The sequence below is a fragment of the Felis catus genome, chromosome C2 (genome assembly GCF_018350175.1).
Source record: "Felis catus isolate Fca126 chromosome C2, F.catus_Fca126_mat1.0, whole genome shotgun sequence".
Lineage (NCBI taxonomy): Eukaryota > Metazoa > Chordata > Mammalia > Carnivora > Felidae > Felis > Felis catus.
Window position 1 is genome coordinate 128,676,221 of NC_058376.1, and position 27,904 is coordinate 128,704,124.

The 27,904-nt window shown below is 48.9% G+C and overlaps 1 protein-coding gene across 4 annotated transcripts in view; it reads left to right on the plus strand.

Annotated features, from left to right (window-relative positions):
* RAB6B (RAB6B, member RAS oncogene family) overlaps positions 1-26,343 on the plus strand; it is a 60,100-nt gene extending 33,757 nt beyond the window's left edge. For all 4 annotated transcript variants that reach the window (XM_023260548.2, XM_045037577.1, XM_045037578.1 and 1 more), the window contains exons 3-8: positions 14,175-14,228; positions 14,424-14,529; positions 16,108-16,219; positions 17,284-17,377; positions 20,223-20,289; positions 21,859-26,343. In XM_023260548.2, the coding sequence (XP_023116316.1) occupies positions 14,175-14,228; positions 14,424-14,529; positions 16,108-16,219; positions 17,284-17,377; positions 20,223-20,289; positions 21,859-21,923 (498 nt within the window). In that variant the 3' untranslated portion in view covers positions 21,924-26,343. The remainder of the gene's footprint in view (positions 1-14,174; positions 14,229-14,423; positions 14,530-16,107; positions 16,220-17,283; positions 17,378-20,222; positions 20,290-21,858) is intronic.
* Positions 26,344-27,904: the final 1,561 nt, after the last annotated feature.

Sequence of the window (27,904 nt, forward strand, 5' to 3'; positions counted from 1 at the left end):
AGCACCACAAACAGCAGCTTCATTGTCAAGGGCTTGTCATGCCCAGCTGCTTTCTGCCACTTATGGATGCTTCCCCAGCCATGGGCCGAGGCCTGGCCAAGGCTAGTAAAAGGCACACATACACTCCTTTTCGTGATTTCTCTTCCCGAGAAGAGTCTTGAGTCAATTTATGCAAATCACCATGCAAATTTCCACTGCAGACTTTATTACTGTGTCTTGTCAGAATGTGGATGGATGCAAAATTACATTTCATAATAAATGCACATAGCAAAAAAAATTTCAACAAGTGCCTCAGGAAACATCTTCTTTGGGGATCCAATGGGCCAATGGCTCTTTTGTGCAGAGGGAGGCGTGTAATGTACTGTCAGTCTGAGCTTTGTGTCTGAGCCCCTGTTGACACTGTGTAATACCACCTTCCGAAGAAGATGAATGTGGATGTGGCTGGGAAGTCTGTGTTTGTTAAGATTCCTCAGAGTTTGCATAAAATGAAATGCCTGCCATTTTTCATAAGCAGTGCTGTTTGTAAGCACATTATTAAAGGAATAAATAGCAGAGTGTAGAGTGCAGCCTGTCCTCCTGGGAGGGGCATCAGGCAGTACAGGAGGCTTGTGCAGCACAACTTAGGAGCAGGGCGGGTATCATGGGGATCATGGACTGGCTGGAGGGCCCCCAAAGTCAAGTCTGCCGCTCATGTGTCTTGATATCCTCTTTACATTCCTATGATGTAGTTACAGGCAAGAATAAATTTACTTGTAAAAGGAAATGAAGTACAAGAGAATGAGTACTTTGACTCAGACTTCATGACAAACTAGAAGAGGGATGTGGTCTCCTTTAGAACCCAGTTAACCTTTCCTGAAGCCCTGGGAACACTAGTTTGTTAATAAGGGATGTTAACAGGGATTATAAACACAAAGGTTCCTAGAGCAAGGAAGCTTGGGAACATTGGGTTCCATGAAATTATTCATGTTTCTTTAGTGCAGGACTTCTCAGAGCCTTTACTGTGCCAGTATGTTTTCTGGCTCTCCACTAGGAGCTAGAACATGCAGCCTTTCTCAGAAACACTTGATTATAGTTTACCTTTATCCTGTAGATTGCTTCATGGGGATGTATTTCACATAACCAGTCTGAGAAACATGTTGAAGGGTCTTCTATGGGGTGGGTTTCTACAGTTTCTCTTGAAAATCCCCCAGTCAGTTGGTCAGTCCTCATTTTTGTTTATACAGGGTACCTTCATGTGGTCTAACTCCTGTGATCTGCAGTCTTTGAAGGAAGCTATGATTATCCCCGTTTCAGAGAGGAGAAGCTCCCTATCCATTGTTCTTTGGAACCCATCAGAGTACTCAGACCTTGCCAAAGCACTGGCAGAGGTCACTGAAAACAACACGTGACCATCCAGGTCCATTTGATGATGGTAGGGCACTTTGCTAGTGGCATGCCAAATCTTCTGGGACTGACCATGGTCAGCACCGGGAGACATTGAAGGAAGCCTACGTTTGCTGGCAGAAACCTGCCCTTCCCTCCTGGTCACCTCAGCCTCTTAGCCTTCTGGCATGGCCAGAGCTATGTGCATATCATGGATTTGGGCTTTATCTCCCTACCCCACACTCACCCACACAAGCATAGTACACCCACTCCTACCCACATACACATACTTGTACGTGCAAATGAATACGTAGCTGCATCACGTGTGTATGTCTTCACTTGTCCATGGGTCCACCCCACACAGTCATACACATGTTCCCATCAACACACACACACACACACACACACACACACACACACACGCACGCACCTTTGTGACACGTGCTGGCCTTCAAGAGGGAGAGTGGGTTGTGGCAGGTACCAGGGAGTCCCTGAGGTTTCTGGGGCCTTTTGTGGGAGGGGGTGTCCTGCCTGGGTGGCTAGTTGTTCTTTTTGCTTGGTGTCCCCATATTATCCTGTCAGATAATTTCTGTTGATGTGTTTTCAGATTTGCTGTTTCATCTTTTGTTAAGCCTGTCAGTGATTTAAAAATTTCCGTTCTAAGTTTGGTTCTTCTTTCTAGTTTCTCTTTCTCTGCTGAGATTTTTTAAATCTGTGCCTTCATTATGAGCATATTTTTCTTTATATATTTGAGCATTATTATGCCATATTATATCATATCATATATCATATCATATCATATCATATTATATTAAACTGCTTGCTAATTTCAGTGTCTGGGTCACCTCAAGGTTGGTCTCCCTTTTTTTTTTTCTTGAGTATGGCTTTTACTTCATATGCTGAGCGATTTAAGGTTTATCCCACACATTGTGATTAAGACTGTGAATTCTCTTTGTCCCTTTGGAAGAGTATTGGTTGGATCCAGATTCTCTGTTCTGTTTCCTGTGGTCGGCAGCAAATTAAAGTTCTTTTCAGGTTCGTTGGTTTGGTTTGCTTTGGTTTTCAGTTTTAGGTAGACTGCTTGGCAGAAACCTGCCCTTCCCTCCTGGTCACCTGCTTGGGTCGGTCAGAGATTTGGGAAGCTTTTATTTGTAGAATTTGGGGTGCCCTTCCTGTAGCTATCTCACGTTTAGGATTTTTCACACTTTCTGGCTATTGTGGTAGCTTTGGGATCTGACTTATTTCTCAGACAGGAAGACTGTGGGTTTCTTGCCAAATTTTAGCCACCCCTGATCTCCAGCCAGGGCTGCCCTCAGTCATAAAAACGGGAACCTCACTCAGGGCTGTTCCATTTTTTAAAAGTTGACATCCCTCCAGTTTCTGCCTGCTTTTGGTTACTTTCCAGTGCTTTCAGATAGTTGTTTTATTTTGTGAAGAGTTCATAATAGTAATCTGCAAGAGGTTGGTCTGTGATAGGGACTCTGCTGTTAAGGAAATCAGAATTGGGCACCTGGGTGACTCAGTCAGTTGAGCATCCAACAGTTTATTTCAGCTCAGGTCATGATTCCAGGGTCATGGGATCGAGCCCCGTGTGGAGCTCTGTGCTGAGTGTGGAACCTGCTTAAGATTCTTTCTCTCTCTCTTCCTCTGTCCCTTTCCCACACAAGCATTCTCCCTCTTTCTCTCTCTAAAATAAAAAAATAAAAAAAAAAAAAAAAAAAAAAAGGAAATCCAAACTCTCCCATTCCCTCCATCTGGGCTTTTTTCCTCACACTTCCCATCCTCCACTACACCCCCATTTCCACCTGCTGGGAAGTTAGTATTCACTGGAGGGCTTGCAAGAAATCAATTAGAAACAGGGTTCCCCTCCTCTTAGAGTCCTTCTCACTATTCTTGTCTTTTCCATCCATCAAAAACCATACTTCCTCTACAAGGTTGGAAGTTCAGGGCTGAATCTGAAACTCTGACTAGGCATTAACCATGTGGAAGAGCATTCCAGGGGAGGGACCAGCTCCTCATGGGCAGGGACAAGGGCTTGTTCTGCTCAGTGACTAACACATAGTAGGCATTTGAGGATGTGGAAGTGAATGAGTATTAATTACTTACGGCATTTTCCAGAAAGGGCCTGCCCAGGGAAGACCATATCTAATTTCTCCTTGCAGATCTGGCCTGAGAGAGATGGGCTCCAGCTGGCAGTGCTGTGGGGCCAACTGCTTGTGCCTCATGCCTGGGAAAATAGATGATGCCAAGGAGCTAGAAATTTCCTGGTAACCAAGGCCCAGCCAAAGCCATCTGAAAAGTTCTTGTTTTTGCTCCATCCTTAGAGAGCTGACTTTTGTTGTCCTTGTTAAAATGCAAATGAAGTTCCTCTTAAGTGGGCTCTGCTGAGCTATTATGGCTAATGACCGTAAGAGTCTGACAATAGGAAGCCAGACAGGATCTGACCCCCACGCAAACCCAATGACAGCTTCAGGGCACAGTGACAGCTTGAGAAATGAAGGGATTTCAGGGAGCAGAGGGAGCACAGCTGAGTAGTCCAAGTAGAGGCTTTGTAGTAAGGGAGACTTGGGTTCGAATCCCGCTTCTGCCACACAGGTCACGTGTGTGGCCTTGGTTTCCGAGTGACCCTTAGTTTTCTCCTGAATAGCACCTTCTGTATACATGGGCATCTCCCTCTGTCTGTCACCCCAGGTAGGGAATCTGCCTCTCCTTCTGGATGCCACAGCCTCCTCAGACTGGTTACAGCACAAGCTCAGAGTCTAGGAGGTTGTTTGCAAACTTCACTGCACAAATGAGTTATCTGTAGGCTTGTCTGGAATTCTGATTCCCTGAGCGACACCCCAGAGATTGTGATTCTGTGTGTCTGAGTGGGGGCTCAGGAATCTGCATGTTTAACAAGCTCCTGATGTGGCTGTAAAGCAAGTCGTCCGTGCACTGCATGTTGAAAAATCACTGAATCACTGGCCAGTTGGAGAGACTGATGGGTATGAGATCTTTCCAGTTCCATACAGAAACTGTTAAATGAGGGGCCCTTGAGGCCAACCTGAGGGCTCAGAAGATGACTTGCAGAACATGACTTACAGGGGAACTGAATCTGAATAGGTTTGAACCACATGGAAGAGCATTCCAAAGGAAGGAACAACATTAGATAAGGCACAGATACACAGAGTGACTTTGTGTGTGTGGTGTCTTGACCAGAGGATTACTACTAAAGGATTAAGTAAAAGCTGGACATAAGGGAAATGAGACCAGAGAAAGTGAGGGGCAGGCCCTGAACAGTTTGTAAGCCAAGCTGAAGTGATTGGACTATCTCCTAGGGACAGTGGGGGAGTGAAGTAGTCAGATTTATGTTTTAGAAAGAGCCTGGTGCTGGATGAAAGACTAGTTATAAGGGGAGAGCCTGAAAGGCAGAGAGATCAGTCAGGAAACGGTTGAGGTTATTCAGATAAAAGAAGTTGGAGGTCTGTACTGGGGCAGTGCTGGTGGGGGTGGTAAGAATGGAGAGGCTAAATGCTCAGGGGGCAAAGTCATCAGCTTGAGGATTCTTCTGATGTGAGGGAGCGGACGAGAGAGCGGGTGAAGAGCAGGGAATCGGGAGGGCTTCCAGAGGCTTCGGCACTGGAGTGGTGGAGTTGCCTTTCGTGGAGGGAGGAAAGTAGAAGCTGGTTTGGAGGGATATGATGGGCTCCGTGTGAGACACACCGTGTCTAGTGAGATGTCTAGTAAACAGTAAACAGTAAAATGGATACCTGGATCTGGGGCTCAGGACAAAAGTAAGGCCTGGGATGTACATTGGAAAGCTGTCGGCACATCCTATTTGAAGCTGTGAGAATAACGAGGTGCCCTGACACAAGCAGGGAACACCAGCATTTTAGGAACAGGGAAAGGAAGAAGTTCCTGCAAGAGTTCAGTAAGGAACAGCAGTTAGAGAGGCAGGGAAGCCAGAAACAAGTCGTGTCATGAAAAGCAAAGGAAGAAAGGGTGTCCAGGAAGAAGATTGGTCATCAGGGTCAAGTGCATCAATTGGGGATTGGCTCAACAGTGTCCTTGTAATTTAGAGGGGCATCTGGGTGGCTCGGTTGAGTGTCTGACTCTTGATTTTGGCTCAGGTCATGATCTCTTAGTTGGTCAGTTTGAGCATGGAGCCTGCTTGGGATTCTCATTCTCTCTCTCTCTCTCTCTTTCTGTTTCTTTCCTGTTCACGCTTGCTTACTCTCTCTGAATGAATAAATAAATAAACAAACAAACTTAAAAAAAAAAAAAAAAAGAGCGTCCTTACAATTTGGAGATGAAATGGCACCTGGCAATGGTAGCAAGTGTACTTTCAGTGGGCGGAGGGCAGAAAGTGGACCACCCTAGTCAAGTAGGAGGTGGGAGGAGAGAAAGTGGAGACTGGGTTTGGGGTCCTTTTCCAGTAAGCCTACCATTTGAAGAGAGCTGAGAGAATGCCAGATGGCTAGGGAGCCACTTAGCAACAGGGACATGAGAATTTTGAGAATGCTTCTTGGACAAAAGGAAGGAGCAGAGCATGGAAGGTTGAAAATACGGAAAGGAGATGGCTGAGAGAGCATCACCTGGGAGGAGGGGGCCAGGAACCAGGGATCTGCAGAAGCTTGCTTTGAACAGGAAGAGCAAACATGCAGAGCCCAGAGGGATGTGGGGATAAAGCTGGACACTTGTAGACCAACTTTGCAAATAACCTTTTCAACCCTGGCTCTGCTTCTTCCAGCTGTTGACACTGGGCAAGTGACTTAACATCTCTTCTACTCAGTTTTCTTATTAAAAAAATTTTTTTTAATGTTTATTTATTTTTTTGAGAGAGAGACAGAGCACAAGTCAGGGAGGGGAAGAAAGAGAGGGAGATACAGAATCTGAAGCAAGCTCCAGGCTCCTAGCTGTGAGCACGATATGGGGCTTGAACTCACGAACTGTGAGATTATAACCTGATCCAAAGTCGGATGCTTAACCGACTGAGCCACCCAGGCGCCCCTTTTACTCAGTTTTCTTAGCAGTGACATACAAATACTAAAGAACATAACTCATAACATAGATATCAGGATTAAATTAAGTAAGGCATGTAAAGCACTCTGTACAATAGCTGGCTCATGATAAGTAGTCATGTTTAGTCATTGTTACAGTGCTTACCAGTGTTGTTGTATTAAGGGTTAAATGCAAGGAATTGAAGTAGTTTATACCTAATGTTGTAAAGTAAGATTTGAGACCATTTTCTGAGAGAGAGCCACTCTGAGGATGGAAAAACAGGGGAGAATGTTATGAACTATTGCTGATATGGATGCAAATAGGAGGCAAAAGCAAGTCACATGTTTTTATATTTACCCATAGATTTACCATTTTGGGTGCTCTTATATTCTTTAAAGATTCAAATTTCTTTCTGTAAAAGTTCCCTTTAGCCTAAAGCATTTCTTATAATTAGGGCCCAATGGTGACAAATTATCACAGCTTCCCCTTATTTGAAAATGATTTGCCTTCATTTTTGAGCAAAAGTTTCACTGGCTATTGAATTTTAGGCCAACATGATGGTGGTGGTGATGCTGTTTCCTTGAAAGATGCTTTTCCGTTGTCTTCTGTCCTCCATTGTTTCTGAGGAGAAATCGGCCATCATTTTTGCCATTATTCCCTTGTGTTCAACGTGTCTTTCCATTCTCTGGCTACTATCAAAGTTTTCTGTGTATCTTTGGTTCTGGCAGTTTGACTATGACATGCTTACGTGTGGTTTTCTTTGTATTTTTCATGTTTTAGGTTTACTGAGCTTCTTGGTACCATAGGTTGATGTTTCTAATCAAGTTGCAGAAAAGTCTGGCTATTAATTTTTCAAAAATGTCTTTGCTGATTCTGTCTACTCTCTTTTTGAGACACCAATTGCATGTTAACAGATCACTTGATATTGTTCTAGAAGTTCTGGAGACTGTATTCATTTTTATTGTATGTTTTTTCTCTGCGCTCCAATTTGAACAGTTTATTTTGTCCTCTCAAGTTCACTGACCTTTCTTTTGCAGTGTTCTAGCTGCTGTTATACAAATCCAGTGCATTCCAGGTATTGTATTTTGTAGTGTTAAGAGTTTTGGTTTTTGTTTTTAGAATTTCCATGTATCTCTTCAAATTCATCAGTCGTCTTTCCCTTAATATGTTTAACATATTTATAACAATGATTTTGAAGTTATTCTGTACTATTCCAACATCTGGCTCATTTAGGGGTCTGTTTTCTTGATTATGGCTTGAACTTCCTGCTTCTTCACATGTCTAAACCTTTTTATTGTATAGTGGACATTGTGAATACAGGCATACCTTAGAGTCCCTGCAGGTTTGGTTCCAGGCCACTGAAATAGAGTGAATATTGTAATAAATGAATCAAATTTGGGGCACCTGGGGGCTCAGTCGGTTGAGTGTCTGACCTTGGCTTAGGTCATGATCTTGCAGTTCATGAGCTAGAGCCCCACGTTGCGTTCTGTGCTGACAGCTCAGAGCCTGGAGCCTGCTTCGGATTCTGTGTCTTCCTCTCTCTCTGCCTCTCTCTCTCTCTCTCTCTCTCTCCCTCTGTCTCTCTCAAAAATAAACATTAAAAAAAGAAATTATTTTTTTGCTTTCCTAGTTCACATAAAAGTTATATTTATATTATACTGTAGTCTATTAGTGTATAATATTATTTCTAAAAAAATAATGTAGATATCTTAGTTTAAAAACCTTTATTGCTATAAAATGCTAACCATCATCTGAGCTTTCAGCAGGTTGTAATCTTGCTGGTGGAGGGTCTTGCCTCAACGTTGGTGGCTGCTGACTAATCATAGTGGTGATTGCTGAAGCTGGGGATGATTGTGGCAATTTCTTAAAATAAGACAACAACGAAGTCTGCCACGTTGGTTGACTCTTCCTTTCACAAATGATTTCTCTGTAGCATGTGATGCTGTTTGATAGTATTTTACCCACAGTAGAGCTTCTTTCAAAAGTGGGGTCAATCCCCTCGAACTCGGCCTCTGCTTCATCAACTAAGTATATGTGGTTTTCCAAATCTTTTGTTGTCATTTCAGCAGTCTTCCTGGCATCACCAGGAATAGATTCCGTCTCAAGAAAACACTTTCTTTGCTCATCCATAAGAAGCAAGTCCTCATCCGTTCAAGTTTTATCCTGAGTGCAGCAAGTCAGTCCCATCTTCAGGCTCCACTTCCAGTTCTCTCACTGTTTGCACCACATCAGCAGTTCCCTCCTCCACTGAAGTCCATCCATGAGTGCTCCACGTCATCCATGAGTGCTGGAACCAGCTTCCAAACTCCTCGTTAATACTTACGTTTTGACCTCTTCTGAATGACAAATGTCATTAATTGCATCTAGCATAGTGAATACTTTCCAGAAGGTTTCGATTTACTTTGTCCAGATCCATCAGAAGAATCACTGTCTATGGTGGCTATACCCTTACAAAATGTATTTCTTAAATAAGATAATAAGACTTACAAGTCAGAATTACAACTTGATCCTTGGGCTGCAGGATGGATGTTGTGTTAGCAGGCACAAAAACGGCATTAATTTCCTTGTACATCTCTATGAGAACTCTTGGATAACCAGATGCATTGTCAATGAGTAGTGGTAATATTTTGAAAGGATCCTTTTTTCTGAGCAGTAGGTGTCAACAGTGGACTTAAAATATTCAGTAAACCGTGTTGTGAACAGATGTGCTGTCATCCAGGCTTTGTTGTTCCATTTACAGAGCACAGGCAGAGTAGATTTAGCAAAGTTCTTCAGGATCCTAGGATTTTTGGAATGGTAAATGAGCGTTGGCTTCAACTTAAAGTCACTAGTTGCATTGGTCCCTAACCGAGTCAGCATGTCTTTTGGAGCTTTGAAGCCAGGCATTGACTTCTCCTCTCTAGCTATGGAAGTCCTAGATGCCATCTTCTTCCAACATACAGCTGTTTTGTCTACATTGAAAATGTGTTGTTTATTGCAGCCACCTTCATTAATGATCTCAGATCTCCTGGGTCACTTGCTGCAGCTTCTCTATCAGCACCTGCTGCTTCACCTTGCACTTTTAGGTTATGGAGACAGCTTCTTTCCCTAGACCTCATGAACCGACCTCTGCTGGCTTCCAGCTTTTCCTCTGCAGCTTCCTCCCTCTCTCAGCCCTCGTAGAATTGAAGAGAGTCTGGGCCTTCCTCTGGACTAGGCTTTGGCTTAAGAGAACGTTGTGGTTGGTTTGATCTTCTATTCAGACCACTCAGACTTCCTCCATATTGGCAGTAAGGCTGTTGCATTTTCTTATTGTCCATATGTTCACTGGAGCAGCACTTCTAATTTCCTTCAAGAACTTCTTTGCATTCACAACTTGGCTGTTTGGTGCCAGAGGCCTAGTTTTTGGCCTGTGTCAACTTTTGACATACCTTCCTCATTAAGCTTAATCACTTCTAGGTTTTGATTTGAAGTAAGAGATATGTGGGGTGCCTGGGTGGCTCAGTCAGTTGAGCATCCGACTTCGGCTCGGGTCATGATCTCACGGTTTGTGGGTTCGAGGCCCCCCGTCGGTCTCTGTGCTGATAGCTTGGAGCCTGGAGCCTGCTTCAGATTCTGTGTTTCCCTCTCTGCCCCTCCCCCGCTTGTGCTCTGTCTCTCTCTGTCTCTCAAAAATGAATAAATGTAAAAACAAAAAGTTTTTAAGTGAGAGATATGTGACTCTTCCTTTCACATAAACACTTAGAGGGCACTGTAGGGCTATTAATTGGCCTGATTTCAATATCATTGTGTCAGGGAGGCCTGAGGAGAGGGAGAGAGATGGAAGAGTGGCCAGTCTGTGGAATAGCCAGAGAATACACACAACATTTATTAAGTTCACTGTCTTATATGCATGCAGTTCATGGCACTCCAAAGCAATTACAATAGTAACACCAAAGATCACTGATCATAGATCACCATAAAAATATAATAATGAAAATTTTGCAATATAAGAATTATTAAAATATGACACAGATATACAAAGTGAGCAAATGTTGGAAAATTGGCTCCAATATCCTTGGTCTACATAGAATTGCCATAGACCTTCAATTTGTAAAAAACAGTTACCTGCAAAGTATAATAAGGTAAAGCATGGTAAAATGAAGTATACCTGTAATAAGTTGTAGGAGATTCTTGGATTGTGTTACCTTCCTCTGAAGAGTGTTGAGTTTTATGTTAATAGGCAATCAAATTATGGAGAGTTCATCTTTTGGGGGGAATGGGAGTAGGGGTTACTTACCATGTTTAAATTTTGTTAAGACAGGTCTCTTTGGGTTTTTCCCTTAGTCCTCTGGCATGACCCTTAGTCCTGAGATGATACCCTTTCTTCCAAAGCCAGCCTTTCTGGGTTTCTCATGGAAAGCCTGAAATGTTTCCCAAGTCCTTATAACTTATATAACTAGGCAGTTACCTCAGGGGAAAAATTGATGAAATGTAGGATCTCACTTTGTTCTCTTTCGTTCCTTCAAAGATTGTAACCCCTCCCATTTTATGCCTACTTTTGATCACTCTTCAGTGCTTAAAAATTACTTGTATTTTTCCACAGTTTATAATAGTTATCTGTGGGATGGTTCATTTGATAAAAACTACTCAGCCATAATTGGAAATAAAACCTAGGAATATATTTTTGGGCAGAGCTAATAGTTCAATCATTCCCAGGGACAGTGTTTGTGCTTTGGCAAGAATCTGTACAGCTGTTGGAGGATCTGCTGTGGCTCAGTAGCCTGGCTTGGTGGGGACAGAGTGGTCACTTAAGGAACCAGATATTTCTCTGCTGTGGAAGAACCATGAGAGTGGGACTAAAGGTGGGAGAGAGCTGAAGAGGTAGGAAGTTGGCTTCTTCCAGCCTTCATTTCCTCAGTACCACTGATGTGGTCAGGCTTTTGTGAGGGGTGATTGGAGATAAAGTATGTGGCTGTCCAATAGTGGGTGTTTATGATTGTGGAGGCCACTGAGTTGAGCTTTGCCAAGGCTTGATCCAAATGGCACAATTCTTGTCATGTCATCTGGTGACTTTTCAGTCCTTCATGGAAGCAGAAGTGCCTTGTTCCCACATGAGGTAAATTGGAGTTGTCATTGTTACACCATAATCAAGAATATCACCATCACATCCATGCTGCCTACCTTTGAGGGATATGTTTCCCCATGGTTCTTTGCTCTATTGGTTAGGCTATTATTAGGGTTAAAAGAAACCTAAGATAACAGTAGCTTAAGCAAAGTAGAAGTTCTTTTCTCTCTCACACAGTAGTCTGGGTGTAAGCAGCCTAGGGCTATTGAGGTGGCTACTCTGGGTCAGGGACTCAGGCTTCCTCCATCTTGTTGGTCTGTCATCACTACTCTGTCACCTTCATCTGGATGGGCCAATATGATTCAACACCACCCACCTTCGTTCCAAGCCACCAGAAGAGGAAGGAGGGCAGCTGTGGGCATGTCAGCCTACCCGCCCCCAGGAAGGACCCATCCCGGAAGATGCATCCATCACCTTCATATCCCATTGACCAGAATTTAGCTCCCCACCTGCAAAGGAAGCTGGGAAATACCATCTTTATTTGGGGGTAGCCATGAATCCGTGTACACATCTAGAGTTCTACTACTAGAGACTGTAGGAGAGCCTGGGTGGCTCAATCAGTTAAGCATCTGACTTTGGCTCAGGTCATGAGCTCACAGTTCATGAGTTTGAGCCCTGCATTAGGCTCTGTGCTGATAGCTCAGGGCCTGGAGCCTGCTTTGGATTCTGTCTCTCTCTCTGTCTCTCTGTCTCTCTCTGTTCCTCCCCCTCTCGCTCTCTCTCAAAAATAAACATTAAAAAGAAAAAAATAAGGGAGACTGCATATGGGAGGATAGCCACCAATCCAAGGTCATGTACCTGGGTTTTAGCTCAAGGGTCACTTTACAGAAGGAACCTGGCACTCCCTGGAGAGCCAATGGAGCACTGATGAAGTGAGAGATTTCCATGTGGTCGGCACATTTCTCCTTAAGGGTATCAGAAGACAAGGACTGTCACTCTAATGTAGATCATTTAGTGGATGTTGTGTGACTTAAGGAACATGGCTGGGTCCATAAGCCACTTGTCAATTCCAGACTTGTTCCCCAGTGACTACACCATGTGGGAAAGGTGTGCCAAGCTGAGGTAGAAAGAACCCAAGTGATACCATTGTTTTAGTGCTGACCCTTCCAGCTTCACCCATGACTAGTAAAGTCACACCAGGCGTGCCCTGGTCTTTCATCTTCAAATTAAATTTGGGTTTGGATTGAATTGGGGTATGTCTAAGGTGTGTGGCTAGCACCCATGTTCTAGAATTGTAAGATTCCTCAACACTCCACAGCTTTGCATTAAAGCAACCTTCCATGGGGATGCAGCCACTTTAACTTCTCTGTAGAATTGAGTCGGAGGTCTGAATGTATGGGTACCTGGCATGCTTGCAGACCACCTGGGACCTGCAGACATGGGTTCTGTTTCCTTGGGCTTCCCTGGGTTGTGGTCTTTGTAATCAGAAGTCACTGCACAGCTTCCCATACAATTAAGCTTAATTTTTAATCTTTATTTTTGTTTCAAAATACTCTATTTCTGCCTTTAGAACTATTACATGTTCATTGTAGAAAGTGTAGAAAATAAAGGAAAGTATAACAAAGGAAGCAAAAAAAAAAATTACCCGCAATGTTGTTACTCATACTGGAATTATTAAGGCTTTACTGTAGTCCCTTAATTTTAGTATCTAAGAAAATATGAAAAATACTTGTGTCTCTATTTCAGTTCATCAAATTGGGATCATACTATTCTATATACATGATGTTTACAACCTGCTTTTTTTCACTTGACCATTTCCTCAAATCCTTAAATATTTTCAAGAATCTGATTTTAAATGACTGCCAAGGATTCTAATCACATGGATGTACCACACTGTACTTAATCAGTGCCCTGGACATTCAGGCTGTGTCTGAGTCTTCATTATTGTTAACTACATAGCAGTGACATCTCCATTTCACACGGACAACTTCTTAGCTCCTATCATAGATGCTATCATAGCTCCTATCATAGATGCAGGTGAGCTCAGAGAGGTTGGATGGCCTGCCCAAGGCCACACAGCAAGTGAGTGATGGGTCCCTGCCATCTGGCCACAAGGCTGACTGCACCCTGCCCAACCGCCTCTCCCCAGTGCCAGGAAAGAGAGGGCATAGGTGTGGCATAGGTGTACTGGGGACGGTTGGCTCCTAATGTGTTGGTTTAGGTAGAAAAGAGTCAGCGTGGTTTCCCCAGGACATGCTGTTCGGGGTGGTTTGTGATGCCCCTGAGGAAAGCCAGCTGACCACACAGCAGCAAGTCGCCCTGCGCCCACTCCACTCCTGCCTGCTGGGGGCAGTGATGAACCCAAGCCTGGGTGCCTGAGTTCCAGGAGCCTCAAGGGGAGGCTGTGAGAGTGGGAGGCAGGTGAGGCCAAGCGGGCTTTGGCAGGGAGACCACTCAGCTCTTGCTCCTCGAGGCCCCCACCCAAGGAGGGCAGGAGATACGCCTGCCAATGGCCTTGATCCTGGGGAAGCCTTCTCACCTGGCTCTGTCGTCCCCTGCGCAAACACTTTTGTCACTTCCTGAAGACCCGTCCTCATTCTTACTTGGCACCAACCCGCTTCCTCTGAGAGGGACCACTGGGCTCACTGTCGAGTGCGGGGGTGGGGGCAGAGACAGCAGAGCAGGACCCGCCTTAGGCTTGGCATGGGTATCCCCTCTTTTGCTGGCTGTCACCGCCTGGATCACTGGGCTTTTGCCCTTACCTGACACCTTTGAATTTTAACCTTTCTTTGCTTTTCTCTAACAGGCAACCATTGGGATTGACTTCTTGTCAAAAACTATGTACTTGGAGGATCGTACGGTGAGTGCCAGACTTTAGAACTAGAAGGCTAGGGAGGGCCTGCCTCGGAGCCCGTCACCGGGCACCACTGAGAGAGCCCACGCCTGCCCCAGAGTTGGCAGTGCCGGTGTCACAGAACCAGGGCCTCCCCCAGCCCCCACCCCACCGTGAAGACGGCACTGAACCCCTTGTCCACGGTCCCACCCCTTGTGACAGGTGCGGCTGCAGCTCTGGGACACGGCCGGCCAGGAGAGGTTCCGCAGCCTGATCCCCAGCTACATCCGAGACTCCACAGTGGCCGTGGTGGTGTATGACATCACAAGTGAGTGTGGGTCCTGGGGGCAGAGGGAGGGTGGCTCACAGGGGCTCCAGGGCCTGTGTGTGTGTGTGTGTGTGTGTGCGCGCGCGCATGAGCACACATGCATGTGTATGCCCACATGTGTGCTTGTCTACTGACTGCAAGAAGACAGGTCCTTAGTGGTGGGGTGAGTTGCCTTCCAACACCAGCATGTGTCCACCTCCCCCGACTCTCCTGTGTACAGGACTGAGCTGGCCCTGCTCAGAGCAGGGGCCTCTATGTAGAACTGAGCAGAGATGCTCAGGAGGCTGGCCCTACTCCCACCTGCCCTCCTTGGCCCTGACGGCCAGAAAGACCCTTGTGGAGTGACTTCTGTGTGTGTGTGTGTGTGTGTGTGTGTGTGTGTGTGTGTGTGTGTGTGTCAGGATGGGAGCAGACACTGGTCTTTGGGCCAGTCTGACCTGGCAGCCATGGTTTTACCAGCTGGCATCCCAGCTCCTCACTGGGTCTGCTGGAAGGAGAGGCCAAGTGAGGCTGGGAGAGCACTTCTCACACAGCGCAGCTCTCGTAGCCAGAACAGCTGTTCTTGAGAGCAACTGCACAGCCCTGAGGGAGGCCCGTCCCGGGGGGGCCCAGGGCAGGTGCAGAGCTGCAGCTGCCCGGGCGGGTGCAGCAGAACACACCCGGTGAGCCCTTGTGCTGTGGTCGCACCGGTGGCGGGAGGGCACCCTGGGCGCCAGCCACAGCACTGAGATCATGTGGGGAAACATGTGCGTCCCACTGCTTCGAGTCGAGTCCGCGGTCCCTGGCTCCGCCCGGCCCCTCTTTCCATCCCTCCCTGACTACAGGCTCCCCACCTACCCTGAATACGGGTGAGAGATGGGGCCTTCAGCCTGGGTTTGTGCAGCCTGACGGGAGCAGGGGAGAGAGCAGGCTGGGGTAAACCGAGGCTTCCCGAGATAGGCTGCCTCCCCTCAGCCCCTCAGATGTGCGCGCCGCCGAGGGGTGGACATCACCCTGCAACTACTCCCCACGTCTTCTGACTGAGGAAAGGGCTGCCCTGAAGCGGACTTATCTCTCATTGCTCTTGTCTCTCCTGGGGCCGCCTTCCCCCTCCTGCTCACAGATCCTGAGGGTTCTCTTTGGAAATCTGGCCTTTCCCAAGCCAACCTGAGCTCCCCTCAGTGGGAAGCCACTCGGTAGGGCCTTCCTCCCCAGGGGCTCCTATGGTCCCCCTGCCAACACACACGCTTCCAAACTCAGCCAAGTCCAGTGTACCCATTTCTCATGCTCTTCTCTGAGCCCCCAAAGTCAGTTCTGATTCTCAGGTGGGCCCCTAAAACCACTAGTCCGTGTAGCACATTATGACAGTGACCTTCCAACAGGGTGTCTTCCAGGGAGTGGGTCAGCCACATGAGGGTCTCTGCAGGGCCCAGAGGCAGCAACTCCACAGACGCATGGGTCCCCAGCCTGGAAGGCCCAGACCCAGTGGTCTGGGTATGAGGATGCACAGTCCCCCTCCTTCCTGCTGCCCCTTCCCACCTTCCCCCTCGCCCCGCTCGGGCTGGCTCTCACTCTGTTGTGTCCCCACTCTGCCTCCAGATCTCAACTCCTTCCAGCAGACCTCGAAGTGGATTGACGACGTCAGGACAGAGAGGGGCAGCGATGTCATCATCATGCTGGTGGGCAACAAGACGGACCTGGCAGACAAGAGGTAGGTGTGAGGGTGCAAGGTGCAGGGTGCTGGCGGGCCCAGCCCACCCTCCACTGCTCTGCAGCTCCTCCTGGACAAGGAGTTCCAGGATCGCGTGAGTGGCAAGTCTGTGCTTCTGATCTGTCCCGATGCGCCTGGGGCGCTGGAGGCTCCAAGAGCACCTGGTAGACCCTTGCCCCACAGTGTCTCAGCTCTGAAGCCCCACCTTCCACTGCCAGTGGAGACACTGCTCTGAGAGACGTCTGCATGGAGTGGTCTGGGGCCTGGCCGTGGCCACAACACAGCTGCAGACAGCAGCCCCTCAGGCCTCCGTGGGCTTCTGCTTGTGCTTTGTCTCTGCCCATGAGATGCCTGCGCTGGTGTGAGGGTTCTGGTCCCCAGGTGTGAACATGCAGAATTTCCTGTCTGTTGCTGTGTCTGGTTGGGTGGGACACTTCTCCAAAGAGGCTGCTCCGTGGCCGCCTCCAGTGCACAGACAGGGCTGACTTAGGTGCCACCTATGTGCATTCGTCAACTTATCTCATGGGACCTGACTCAGATAAAGCAACGGGTCCTGGACTATGAGCTTCGTGAAGTGTGCTCTGACCATCTACAGAATTATCTGACTCAGAGCCTGCGTTATTGGGGTCCTGTCCTTGATGTAAGGGGAATGAGGTTCAAAGCACAGGTCTGTTGTTAAGTAAGCCCTAAGTATGAGGTTGAGGCAGTCACTTCTAACCTCACTGTCCTCCTGTGGAACGGGGACTGTTGACACCACCCCAGAGGCAATATGTGGCTCAAAGTGCTTTCTAGATGTGGCTGCACAGGATGGTGGACCCTTGGGGGGCGGGCAGGTATGGGAAGGCCCGCTGCCCGCTGCAGGGCCTGCTGCTGAGAGGGAAGGCACTGTGGAAGGAGAAGGGGAGAGCTGGTGTCTGGCCGTGCCCTGTGCCCTTCGTGCTGGACGGGGGCCCTGGATCGGAGCCCTGTCCCCAGGGCTGACTAGTGGGCCAGGCCATCCTCATCTCAGGCTGTTCCCTCTGCCTCTACCGGGGGCTCATTTTCCCCCCTCCCCTCACTCGCAGGCAGATAACCATCGAGGAGGGGGAGCAGCGCGCCAAAGAACTGAGCGTCATGTTCATCGAGACCAGCGCCAAGACTGGCTACAATGTGAAGCAGGTAGGATGCGCCTGGCGCTGAGTCCAGCCAGCCGGGCCACAGGGGCACATCACTCGTGGGCCTGAGGGGCTGGTGACCAGGCTGGGGCAGGCAGCCTGGGCACTATAAACCCCACCTAATGGGAAACAAGCTGACAACTTTCAGAGCTGGGAAGGCACATGAGAGGGAAAGAGTGCTCGCTCTCGGGGGAAGGGTGTCTGCAGTACGTCATCATTAGCCACTATTCAGGCAGCCAGTTGCGGGGCCCCTGTAACATGCTGTGTGTCCAGCCACCAACTTCCAGGTGAGAGGAGCAGCATTTCCCTGGCATCTTACCTCATTTGGGAAGGGGGTACAGGAAATTCAGTTCAACCAGTATTTTGGCGTTCATGGCCTCGTGCTCGGCAAGTGCTCGGGGCTGTGCAGGGCCGGGTGGGCTTGGAGAGAGGAGTCCGCCCATGGTGCGGTTGGAGCTTGCAGGAAGCGAGGCCTGGGAAATTGAGCCCATCAGAGAAGCCATAGTGGGGGTTACTCGCCTTGCAGCAGGGGGCTCCCTAGGTCCCCAGACCCCCAAGGAGTCCACCGGTGGGAATCAGCAGGTCAGCGGACTTGTGTGGGAAAAAGCTACCCCTCCGTCTTCACTGGCCTCTGACTGCTCTTCAGCCCTTCCTTCAGCAATGAATGCAGGCAACAGGACTCCGTGATGGGGGCAGTGCCTGTGACTTCATCACAGTAGACATCCCAGCCCTGTTCTTGTCACCTTGCGGTGTGACGGGTCCCTCGGCCTTTCCCCACATTGCCACTGCAGTTCAAGGGGTTACTACGGGACCTGCTGCCAGCTCTTGCTGTTTAACATGCTCGTGGGGAAGCAGATTCGCTGCTGTGTAACAAACTTGTCTTTAGAGATTTTATGTGTATTTCAGTTCATTTTTAAACTCCTGTAGAACTGATGTCACACACTTACAAGGAGCCCATAGGCTTCAGCAGACTGCCAGAGGGGTCTTTGGTTCAGGAAAGGTTAGGAGCCCCTGCCTTCAAGGAAGAGAGGGCTTCAAGAGGTGAGGAAGGAGAGTGTTGCAGACAAGGGTAACCGGTGAGCGCGGGTGCAACAGGAGGGGTGCTGCGGCATAGGGAGTGGGCTCAGTGAAGAGCATGGCTCCGCAAGGGTGTCACTTCCACCCTGCCCCCCCCACCCCCACCCCAACAGTGCCTGGGAGCGCTACATCAGGCTGTCCATGCAGCAGCTGGTCTGGATGCGGTGACGGTTCACCCAACATGGATGGTGCCCGGAGTGCCCTCGTCATGGCTCTATTCACGCCCATGCCCTTCCCAGCACTGCTGTGGCATCTCCAGGAGCAGGGGCTGCCTGTCCCTGGAGCATGTAGGAGGCACTGAGCTGCTGCTGTGTGTGGCCCTGATGGGAAGTCATGGGCAGCGGGGAAACCACAGGCAGCATTCCATAAGGCGGGTAGCTTCTGCCCCAGGGGTCAGGCGCAGGGAGATGCTGATGCCTCTGTTATCTTACCATGCTCTGGAACCCAGATGATGGTCTAAGCAGGAGTTAAATGTGGTCTGTCCAAACCCCATTTGGTTCAGGAGTCTTCATGCAGTGCAGACTCCTGGACTCTAAGCCTGATTATTTCTGCTCTCAGAGACCCCACACGGCACCCCAGGAGGTTCCTTCTAGCTGCCAGTTTGGCTGGTGGCAGAGGCTGTGACCATTTTGACAGGCAGAGCAGGGCTGCCTGGGGAAGGCCATGAAGGAAAGCTCCAGAGGAGCGACCGGACCCTTAGCACCCTCGCTCACTTCTTCCTGCCCGACTTGGGGCCTCCTCTGCGGCCTGCCCAGAGGGTCCCATACGCCGCCAGGCCCACCAGTGACTTCCCCACTCGGGTCCTCACCACTGTTGGCCCTGCTACCAACCTGGGTGCTCTCATAGAGCTGGGCTCTAGGGTGAGACCATGAACAAGACCTACCTTATCTCACTTGAGTCTCTGGAGTCGGTGTATGTGGTGGAGGAGAAGGGGGTGTTCAGAATCTTCCGGTGCCTTAAACTTCCGCTTTGTGCTTGTCACCTCCTAGGTTCCATGCCTGCCGCACCTGACATCCCCACGCACCCATCCCCATGTGCACACATGCATATGTGCACATGTGCACACATCCCCATGTGCATACAGGCGTACACACCACACACACACAATTCTCCCTGTGCACTTACGCAGACTTACACAGAAGCCCCACATGTGCACACGCCCTACAGACATTCCCTCACACACTTACACAAATTCACAGATACCACACATCCACATACTCCACACATATGCCTCCACATACAGCATACACATCACACTAACACCCACACCCAAACCCACAATGTCACTGTCTCACCCCTGTGTGCTCTTCTCTCAGAATTCTCTTTCCGATGTGACTGTGCGGCCCTGGCTCCCGGTACCCTTCTGCCTCGATGCCTGTGGACTCCTAGAACCCCCTGAGGAGAGGGTCATTTGTCTTGAGGGCAGGTTAAAAGTTGGTGCCCCACATGGCCAGTGGGACAGGAGCCCACCTAAGGGCCTAGATTATTTTCTGCACTGGGGTAGATCCCTCACAGTCACCATGACTGATACACAGCTCCTGGTGACCCATGGCCAGCCTGCCTGGGTGACAGGCCTGCCAGGGCCCAGACCTGTGACAGGTGCTATGGGCAAGGGAGAGAGGTTAGGTGCAGCCCCTGCCCTCCAGGGCACAGTTAGCAGGACAGACAGGAAAGCAAGGCCCGGGGTCAGGACAAGAAGAGGCAAGAGGGTAGAGACATAGCTGTGGGGACAGGAGGGATGGGTTTCATGCTGCATCTCCCCCTCTCTCCAGCTCTTCCGACGTGTGGCGTCAGCTCTGCCTGGAATGGAGAATGTCCAGGAGAAAAGCAAAGAAGGGAGTATCCTTTTCCTTTGATAAGTTGTGAGTGAGTGAAAGATGCCGGAGAAGCCATTTATCCATTGATGTATTCACTTAGTATTTTAGAGCAGTGGGCGAGCCTCGCCTCGTCTCCAGCCCATCCTTCTCTGCTGGTGAGTATGATGTGGGGCCTCCTCTGTGCCAGGACAGGGCTGAACTCCAAGGGCTTGAACACCTCATCCAGCTCTAACAGCCTAAGCTTCTACTTGTAAAGCAGTGGGGGATTGGGTAACACAGGGATGTGAGTGACAGTGTAGGGCGGGGAGTGAAAAATAGTAACTCTGCCCATGTTTACAGTGAACATCACTTTGTATTTCATGGATACAAGTAGAGTGTCTGCTGCGCAGGAAGGCCGTGTACATCCAGGACATGGTTCAACCTGCTCTACCTGACACACTTCCTACCACGTCCTGCCTGCTTCCTCGGCCCAGCCCTGCACAGCCCCATAGTGTCCACTGCTCTGTGGGACAAGGTCCGCGTGCCGCTTGCACGGTCTACCCCAAACCTCAGGTGACACTCAGAAGCTGAAATTGAGGTGCAGAGAGGTAGTCTTGACTTTTTCCCAGTGGGAAGGAAGGCAGTTATTTATACATACTCTGCCATGTTACAAAAAAAAAGTTCATGCGTATATACACAAGATAAACAAGATAAAAACGTTATTTGCGTACACACACATAAGAAAACTGAGGTGTAGGAAAAATCAGAGATAAATGAATACTCAAAATATACGCCATGGCCAAAAAGTGGCAAGGAGAGAAAATGTGACCTTTAGAAGAAGCATGGCTCTTTATAGTACTTAAAGCCAAAAGAGTCCCTCCCCTAGTCCTTAAGCAGGTGCCACAGGAACATCCCGGGACGCCTGCAGCAGGCCTCAAAGCGCTGCCCGGGAAGAGGCCTTCTGTGCGGTGATCAGGCCAGTGTGGGAGGAGTGGCAGCCTGGCTGTGCATCTTGAACCCATTCCTCTGGTGGTTCTGATCAGTGCTCCTCCAGCCCACAGCCCCTGGGCACCCGTGGGAAGGGCTGGAGAGGGGGCTGTGCCGAGGCCCTGCCCCGGGGAAGTGGCTTCCCCCGGCAGCATCCTCAGAGTCTAAGTGACAGGCTCTGACTAGAGCCTGAGAGGTCAGTGTTGCTGCGAGGGACTAGAGCGAGGCACACTTAGCCCCGTGCTAAGAGATGGAATCCATGCCTGGCCAGCGGGCTGTCCACCTCCAGTACACATCTATAGGGTGGGATCGATAGGTAAACAAGGCTGAGGCACTGGTCACCAGGAAGGCTTCTGAGAAAGGGCCTCTCTTGCTTGTGTTTACAGTCATCCCACAGCCCAAATGAGCTTTGCTTCAGGTGGGTAGGGGTGAGGAGTTGTATGAAGAAGAGAGGTGGGAACTGGTGACCCTGCATCCTTCCTCCCCAGGCCAAGCACAGAGCCAAGTCCCTAGGTGTTTGTGGAAAGACAGAGGATCTGCGTGGGGCAGCTGGGGGTTGCACAGGGACATGAGCCAGGGTGGTAGTTTCTCTGTGAGTCATCTTCCTTAGCGCAGCTCCCTACAGTGATCGACATCAAGCTGGACAAACCCCAGGAACCCCCAGCCAGTGAGGGCGGCTGCTCCTGCTAATGCAGCCTGACCTGCCAGCTTCCTTTGACACTACTCGCTTGTTGTGTTGCTTCCTATTGGTTAGCTTCCTAAGGGGGGTGGGAAATGAGCTTATCAAGATGGGAGGATTTTTCTTTTCTCTCTGTCTCTAGGAGTAGGGTGGGGTGGGGAGGGAGGCTGGGCATCAGGGATCACGTCACTCTTAACAGCTGTTACTTAAACAACTATTTTTTGGTTTGGTTGTAATATATTGTACTTTATTAAGATTGCCAAAAACTGTTAAAATTTAAAAAAAATTTAAAATCATGTGTATACAACTTTTTGCCAGATAAAAATGTAGTCATTTTTATTTAAAAGATGTGCTTTTTGTTTTTGTATATTTGTAAACTTACAGAGAACCTTTTCCACACACCTCCTCCTTCCTGTCCTCTTTGAACCGTTAATCACCTCTGCCCTCCTCCCATCCCAGCCCAATAAATTCCAACAATTAACTGGGCAACTTAATTAGACTCCAATCCCAGACCCTACCAAACAGGCCCTACCTGGTTAAATCAAACACTGAACAAAACAGCCTCTGAAGAGGCAACTTTTAACTCTGTCCTTCTTCCGTGGCCAGAGTGGGACATTAGCCATGGCCCCGAGGTGAAATTAAGACCCTGTAGACAGCAGGGAGCCCGGCAGCAGGCCTCACTGGAATTACTCCTGCCTCTCCCCTCCCCTCTCTGAAAAGCCCTGAAGGGGGTGGAAGGCACTTGCCACAGGCAACCTGTGTTCTCTGTGGTCCACTCAGTTATTGGCAGATCAAGAGGTCATCGGAAGGAAGGATGAGGTGCTGTCGGCAACCGTGGGCTTGTGTCCATGTGTGGTTTATAGCCTTGGGGCACCGTGTGTGGTTCTGAGATGTTCTAACCAACCTTCCCATCATTCAGCCCACAAGTGTGGGTTGAATCTAAGGGAAAGGCAAAGAGAAACTCAGTGTGTGCCACCCTGAAGCCTTCCTCTTTGGACGTCTGGGACGCTAGAGCCTGTATCACACAGTATTTGTCTGTGATTGGGGAAGGGAGGGTGGACTGCGGTACCGCCACCTTGAAGATGCATGTGCAGATCCTCGGTTGCTGATACTATTGAGTGCCGTTCTGGAAAAGCTGACCTGATACATTTCTGCCCCACTGGCATAATGCAGGTGTAATCTTTGTGCACTTACCTTTGTGGCTATCGTAGCAGCACTCTGGTTGCCTGAGGGTACTGCTGAGGCGGGGTCTCTAGAAGGCTGCCCAGAGCGCCGTCCTTGCCATTTTGACTCTTTTCTGAGAAGGGCTTAATCCTGAGAACCTGTAAAATCTCTGAAGAGAATTCTAAGTAATGTAACCCCATTTGGCCAGCATTCCAAATAGACCCACACTTACTGAACCTGCACCTGCACAGAGCCAGGCAGTAGGCAGAAACTCTGTCCCCACTTGGCAAACCCTACCCTTGAGGCTGGCATGGACTCTGCCTCCACTGCTGTGCGCATGTCCTGGGTGAGCTAAAGGACCATCTGGAAGCGGTAGGAGGTGCACCTCCACAAAGGAGAACTCTAAAGTTGTTGCATTAGAACTTCTCAGAAACTAATCCAAAATGGCAGCCGAATTAAGTGGAGTAGAGCCTGGCAGGACTCACTGATATTTGTCTCGTGGGCCTGCCACACACTTTCAGTTTAAGGAGACTGTATGTCAGAGCTGATCTTTAGAGAGTAATTGATCTTCAGGTGAAGAAAAGAGGAAGCAGGATTCACATTGAGCTCTTCTAGTAGGCAAAGACCGATGTATGAACGTAATTCCGATGTCATGTGTTTAGTTTTTATATGTGTGTACATAATTATATATAGAGATAGACTTGTGTATACACCTTCCACACATTCTCACAGAGATACATGTGCTCAATGTATATTCTTGTTTTTCCTGCTCTCAAGTTGGAACTTGCATTGTGATAACAGTTTTGGAAATTCAGAAGTACTGCAACGTGTTGAAATAAGAAATACTTAATATTGTCAAAAAACTTGTGATTGTCTTGCCATCAATAAACTAATGCATAGATGTGTTAAACTACAGGCAAAAACAGCCATGGGAATATGTGCACCGTATCTCTCTCTACTTATATGCACAGGTGTGCACGCCCATGTGGGCCAGTACCCCCCCACCGTGGCACACCCCCAAGTGGTGCTTGTTGGAACAACAGAGTGCTTACTTACCTCGTGAGAATTTCTAGGAGTCCACATTACAGCACCTGGCCTGGTTGGCAGTGAGGGCCATTGTTTGTGGCCTCTGGGACAGCCCCATTTGCTGGGATCTGCATTGGGTCCCAGTAAATGAATGTATGGTGGATTATAATTTTCTTGGTACTAAAGAGTAGCTTTTCTTAAATATTACTGTAAAAACAGAGTAGAAACTCAGTTACCTTCTCAAGTGCACACACAGTTTAAGGCACCACGAACATTTTTTCTTTCCATCACAGCCTAGGAGCAGTAAGAGATGCAGATGTCATTTGGCTTGATGTGGCCTCAATGAGCCGTGCCTTCCTCACACATACACAGGGTCCTCTCTCGAGTCCAGGCTCTCCCTAGCCCTGCGGCTTCTGAGGCAGGGGCAGTTGTATCCTCTTGTCCTCCCATCTTAGTGGTGCCATGCCATCCCATGACGCTCCCTCCCTCAGGCCTGGTTTCCACACCTCACTCTCTGGTCTCTTGGGGGAGCCAGATCTCTCACACAGACGTGGGTTGGTTCCTTGGCTCTAGTTTTGAGCAGGTGCCATCACTGTTCTCTTGTCTGTAGATGGTATCTTGACTTGGAGTTAAGGTTCAATCATCAAATGGCCAGATTCCCTTGAAGAAGAGGTGATGAAATTGCCTCTGCATCCCTAGTGAGTGTTACATCCTAAATCCAGATGGGCCAGCACGAGGCAAAGCCGTCGTTCAGTCCTTCTCCCTGAGGACTAGCCCTCACCTGGGAGATGGCCAGGGTCATTGTGTTCAGGCCCCCTTTTTTTCTTTTAATTTGAGGGTCTCAAAGAAAAGCTGGCAGTAAAGCTCCTATTCCATAGACATCTGAAAAGAGCATGAGATGCAGGAAGCTGAGAGCATATTTATAGATGTGCACACATGCCAGAAATGAAGGTGTGACATCAGCAGCTTGAGTGTGTAGTCCAAGGTTAGCAAGCTGGGTGATTGTGAGCAAGTCTCTTTGGGTCAAGAGGCCTCTCTGCCATCACTGTCCCCACTCTCTTCCCGTAGGCACCCTCAAACATCCTGAAACACTCCTGGGTCTGAGGAGCAGTGGCCAGATCAGTTCAAGTGTCTCAGGCAACAGAAACCAGGATTCAAATGTCAGCACCTAAGTGTACAGACATATCTTGAGTGCAACAGCTCTGTCCTCCTGATGGCAAGGTGGTGCTGGGCGTCCCTGCCCTCAAGTACCAGGTGTGACAGAATGGCACCGCTGGCTTCGGTGTCCTGCAGGTAGAGCAGCCTCATTCCTTCACACGGCAGAAGGCAGGTGAGGATGTCAGGAAGTGAGAACAGGTAGCCAAGGACGGAGTCCGCTCTGAGCCACGTGAGGGGTGACCTAACAGAAGTATGTCTTTGTGCAGCGACCAAGCAGGGCCGTGTGCTCTCTAGTCTCCAGACTACCTCTCCCCAGGCATGGGAGGCGTCGCCACCCAGCAACAGCAGCATGAGGCAGCGGTCTCACAGGCACCCTTCCTGCCTCACAGGCAGGGAGACAGAGGCGAGAGGGCGACTTGCTCGTGATCACCCAGCAAGTCAGAAGCATTCAGGGCCAAGGTGTCTCCATTCTTCATCGCCAACTTGTGTGTACAAACGTGTGCACTTGCACGGGAAGGGCTGCTGTGCATGGGGGCTCCTCAGACCAGCTCTTCTCCGGTTAGCGTGTAAGGTTCTGTCCAGCGTATCCAAGCAAGCTGGGAAAGAATGCACATACATTTCACGCTCCTCCATTGCCAACAAGGCCCGGTCTCCAAGTACGTTCTGATCGTCATGGGCGCCTGCAGACCAGGGCACCCTTTGAATTGTTTGCGATGAACTATTTAGGTGTTCCAAAACGTTGGGCTCTCATGTGTAAACTCTGCTCCAGAGCCCTACGTAGCTGACGCTCCCCGCAGGGCATCGTTTCTCCTCACAGTGGGGTTTGGGAGCTTCCTTCCAGTGGGAAGGCTCCATACACGGAAGGCTAGCCAGCATCGCATGGTGTGTCGACTTGTCCCCTCACTTTCCCTCCCCCATCTCCTTAAAAGTGGTTGGCCACAAGGAGCACAGAGGGTGGCATTTCCATCTTTTACTGGCTCAGCAGGCGTAAGTGGCCACATTGACTTTACATAAAACTGTGTAAAATGTGGAAGATTCAGCATGTTGATCAAACAATAAACTGTCCTGATTCTCAACACAAAACCTCCTGTCTGATGTTTCTAAGTGGTGCAGTCATATATGGGGTGTGGGGTGCAAAAACAGATTTCTTCAAGTGCCTGCTCCACAAAGACCCTCTTCTCCTCTCTGGGCGCTGGGCCCACCACCCAAAGCCCACTGCTTCTTCCTCCTCTTGACCTGGGTCCTCCACATACTTGGAAGGGGGAAAAGCAAGGCACACTGATGAGGTTAAAGCCACACTCATTTCCATGATCTCCACTCTCCCTAAAGACTGATGGAAGGGAAAGCCCCAGGCAGCACTGAGACTCAGGGGTGTGTCACCCCTGGTCTCCACTTACCATGGCTGGGGGTTTGAAGGGTGGGTACAGGGACTGAATCTCTCTTCCTTCTGATCATTTCCAGAAAGCCATTTAAAGAATTTAAGGTGGGGTGCCTGGGTGGCTCAGTTGGTTGAGCGGCTGACTTCGGCCCAGGACATGATCTCACGGTCTGTGAGTTGGAGCCCTGCTTTCGGCTCTGTGCTGACACCTCGGAGCCTGGAGCCTGCTTCGGATTCTGTGTCTCCCTCTCTATCTGCTCCTCCCCTGCTCATGCTCTGTCTCTCTCTCAAAAATAAACATTAAAAAATTAAAAAAAAAAAAAAAAGAATTTAAGGTGAACCATAATCATTCTTGAGGGGACACCAAGCAGCCACAAACAACCTCCCACTCCTCCTGCACTAAGTAGAGAATATCCTTGAGAGGCCCCTTCGGGCTCAGTCATCTCCAGACTAAAAGATGCCTTGAAGGCCAGGACAGTTGTGGGACCAATCCAAAGAGGACACAAAGGCCAAGATCAGGCATAGAACTGCCCCAGTCCGAGAATGCTGGGATTCCTAGAGTACCAGGTCTCATTCTTGTTCGAGTTCAATTTCACTACATATCTCTTCCCTTCAAAAGTTCTAAAGTTTCTGGAATATCCTCTAATCTGCCACCTCAAGGAAGGTACCTCTAAATTAGGAGGGACAGGAAATAGATGTCTCTGCCCACTAAGCCTAACTTTCCTGGCTGCCAGATATAAAATGTGAGGTAGAGGAGGTACAGGGGATGTCAAGGGGCAGAGGCCTGACGACAGCCAAAGTGCACACACCAGATGAAAGCCAGAGTCCAGCTGTTCTAAGACCAGAAGCCATTTCCCAGGATTATAGTGCTCAGGGTGACAGGACTTGAGACAGCAAGGGGAAGGAATAATCTCCCTGAGGAGGACACAGCATCTACCCGCACGGCCGTCCGGCACCCCTCCCCTTGCCAGGTGAAGAGAGCACAGCTGGGGCTCCCCAGACACCAATGGGAAGATTACAGAGCGCTGGTGAACGACCTGTCTGAAGTGCCCCACATGGCACTGAGGGATGCTGCTCAAGGTGGCCTTCCTTATCACTGTAGCTGTATTGGTGTCCAGTGAGCAAGAGTGGAGAAAGGAGCTTTGGTAATCCTTTGCTAATCTCAAATGAAAAACTACCAAAGTAAGTATACTGATACACACAAATATACCAAAAACACCACAAACAAAAACACGTATTTCAGTTCAAACATAATCTTAAGTCAAC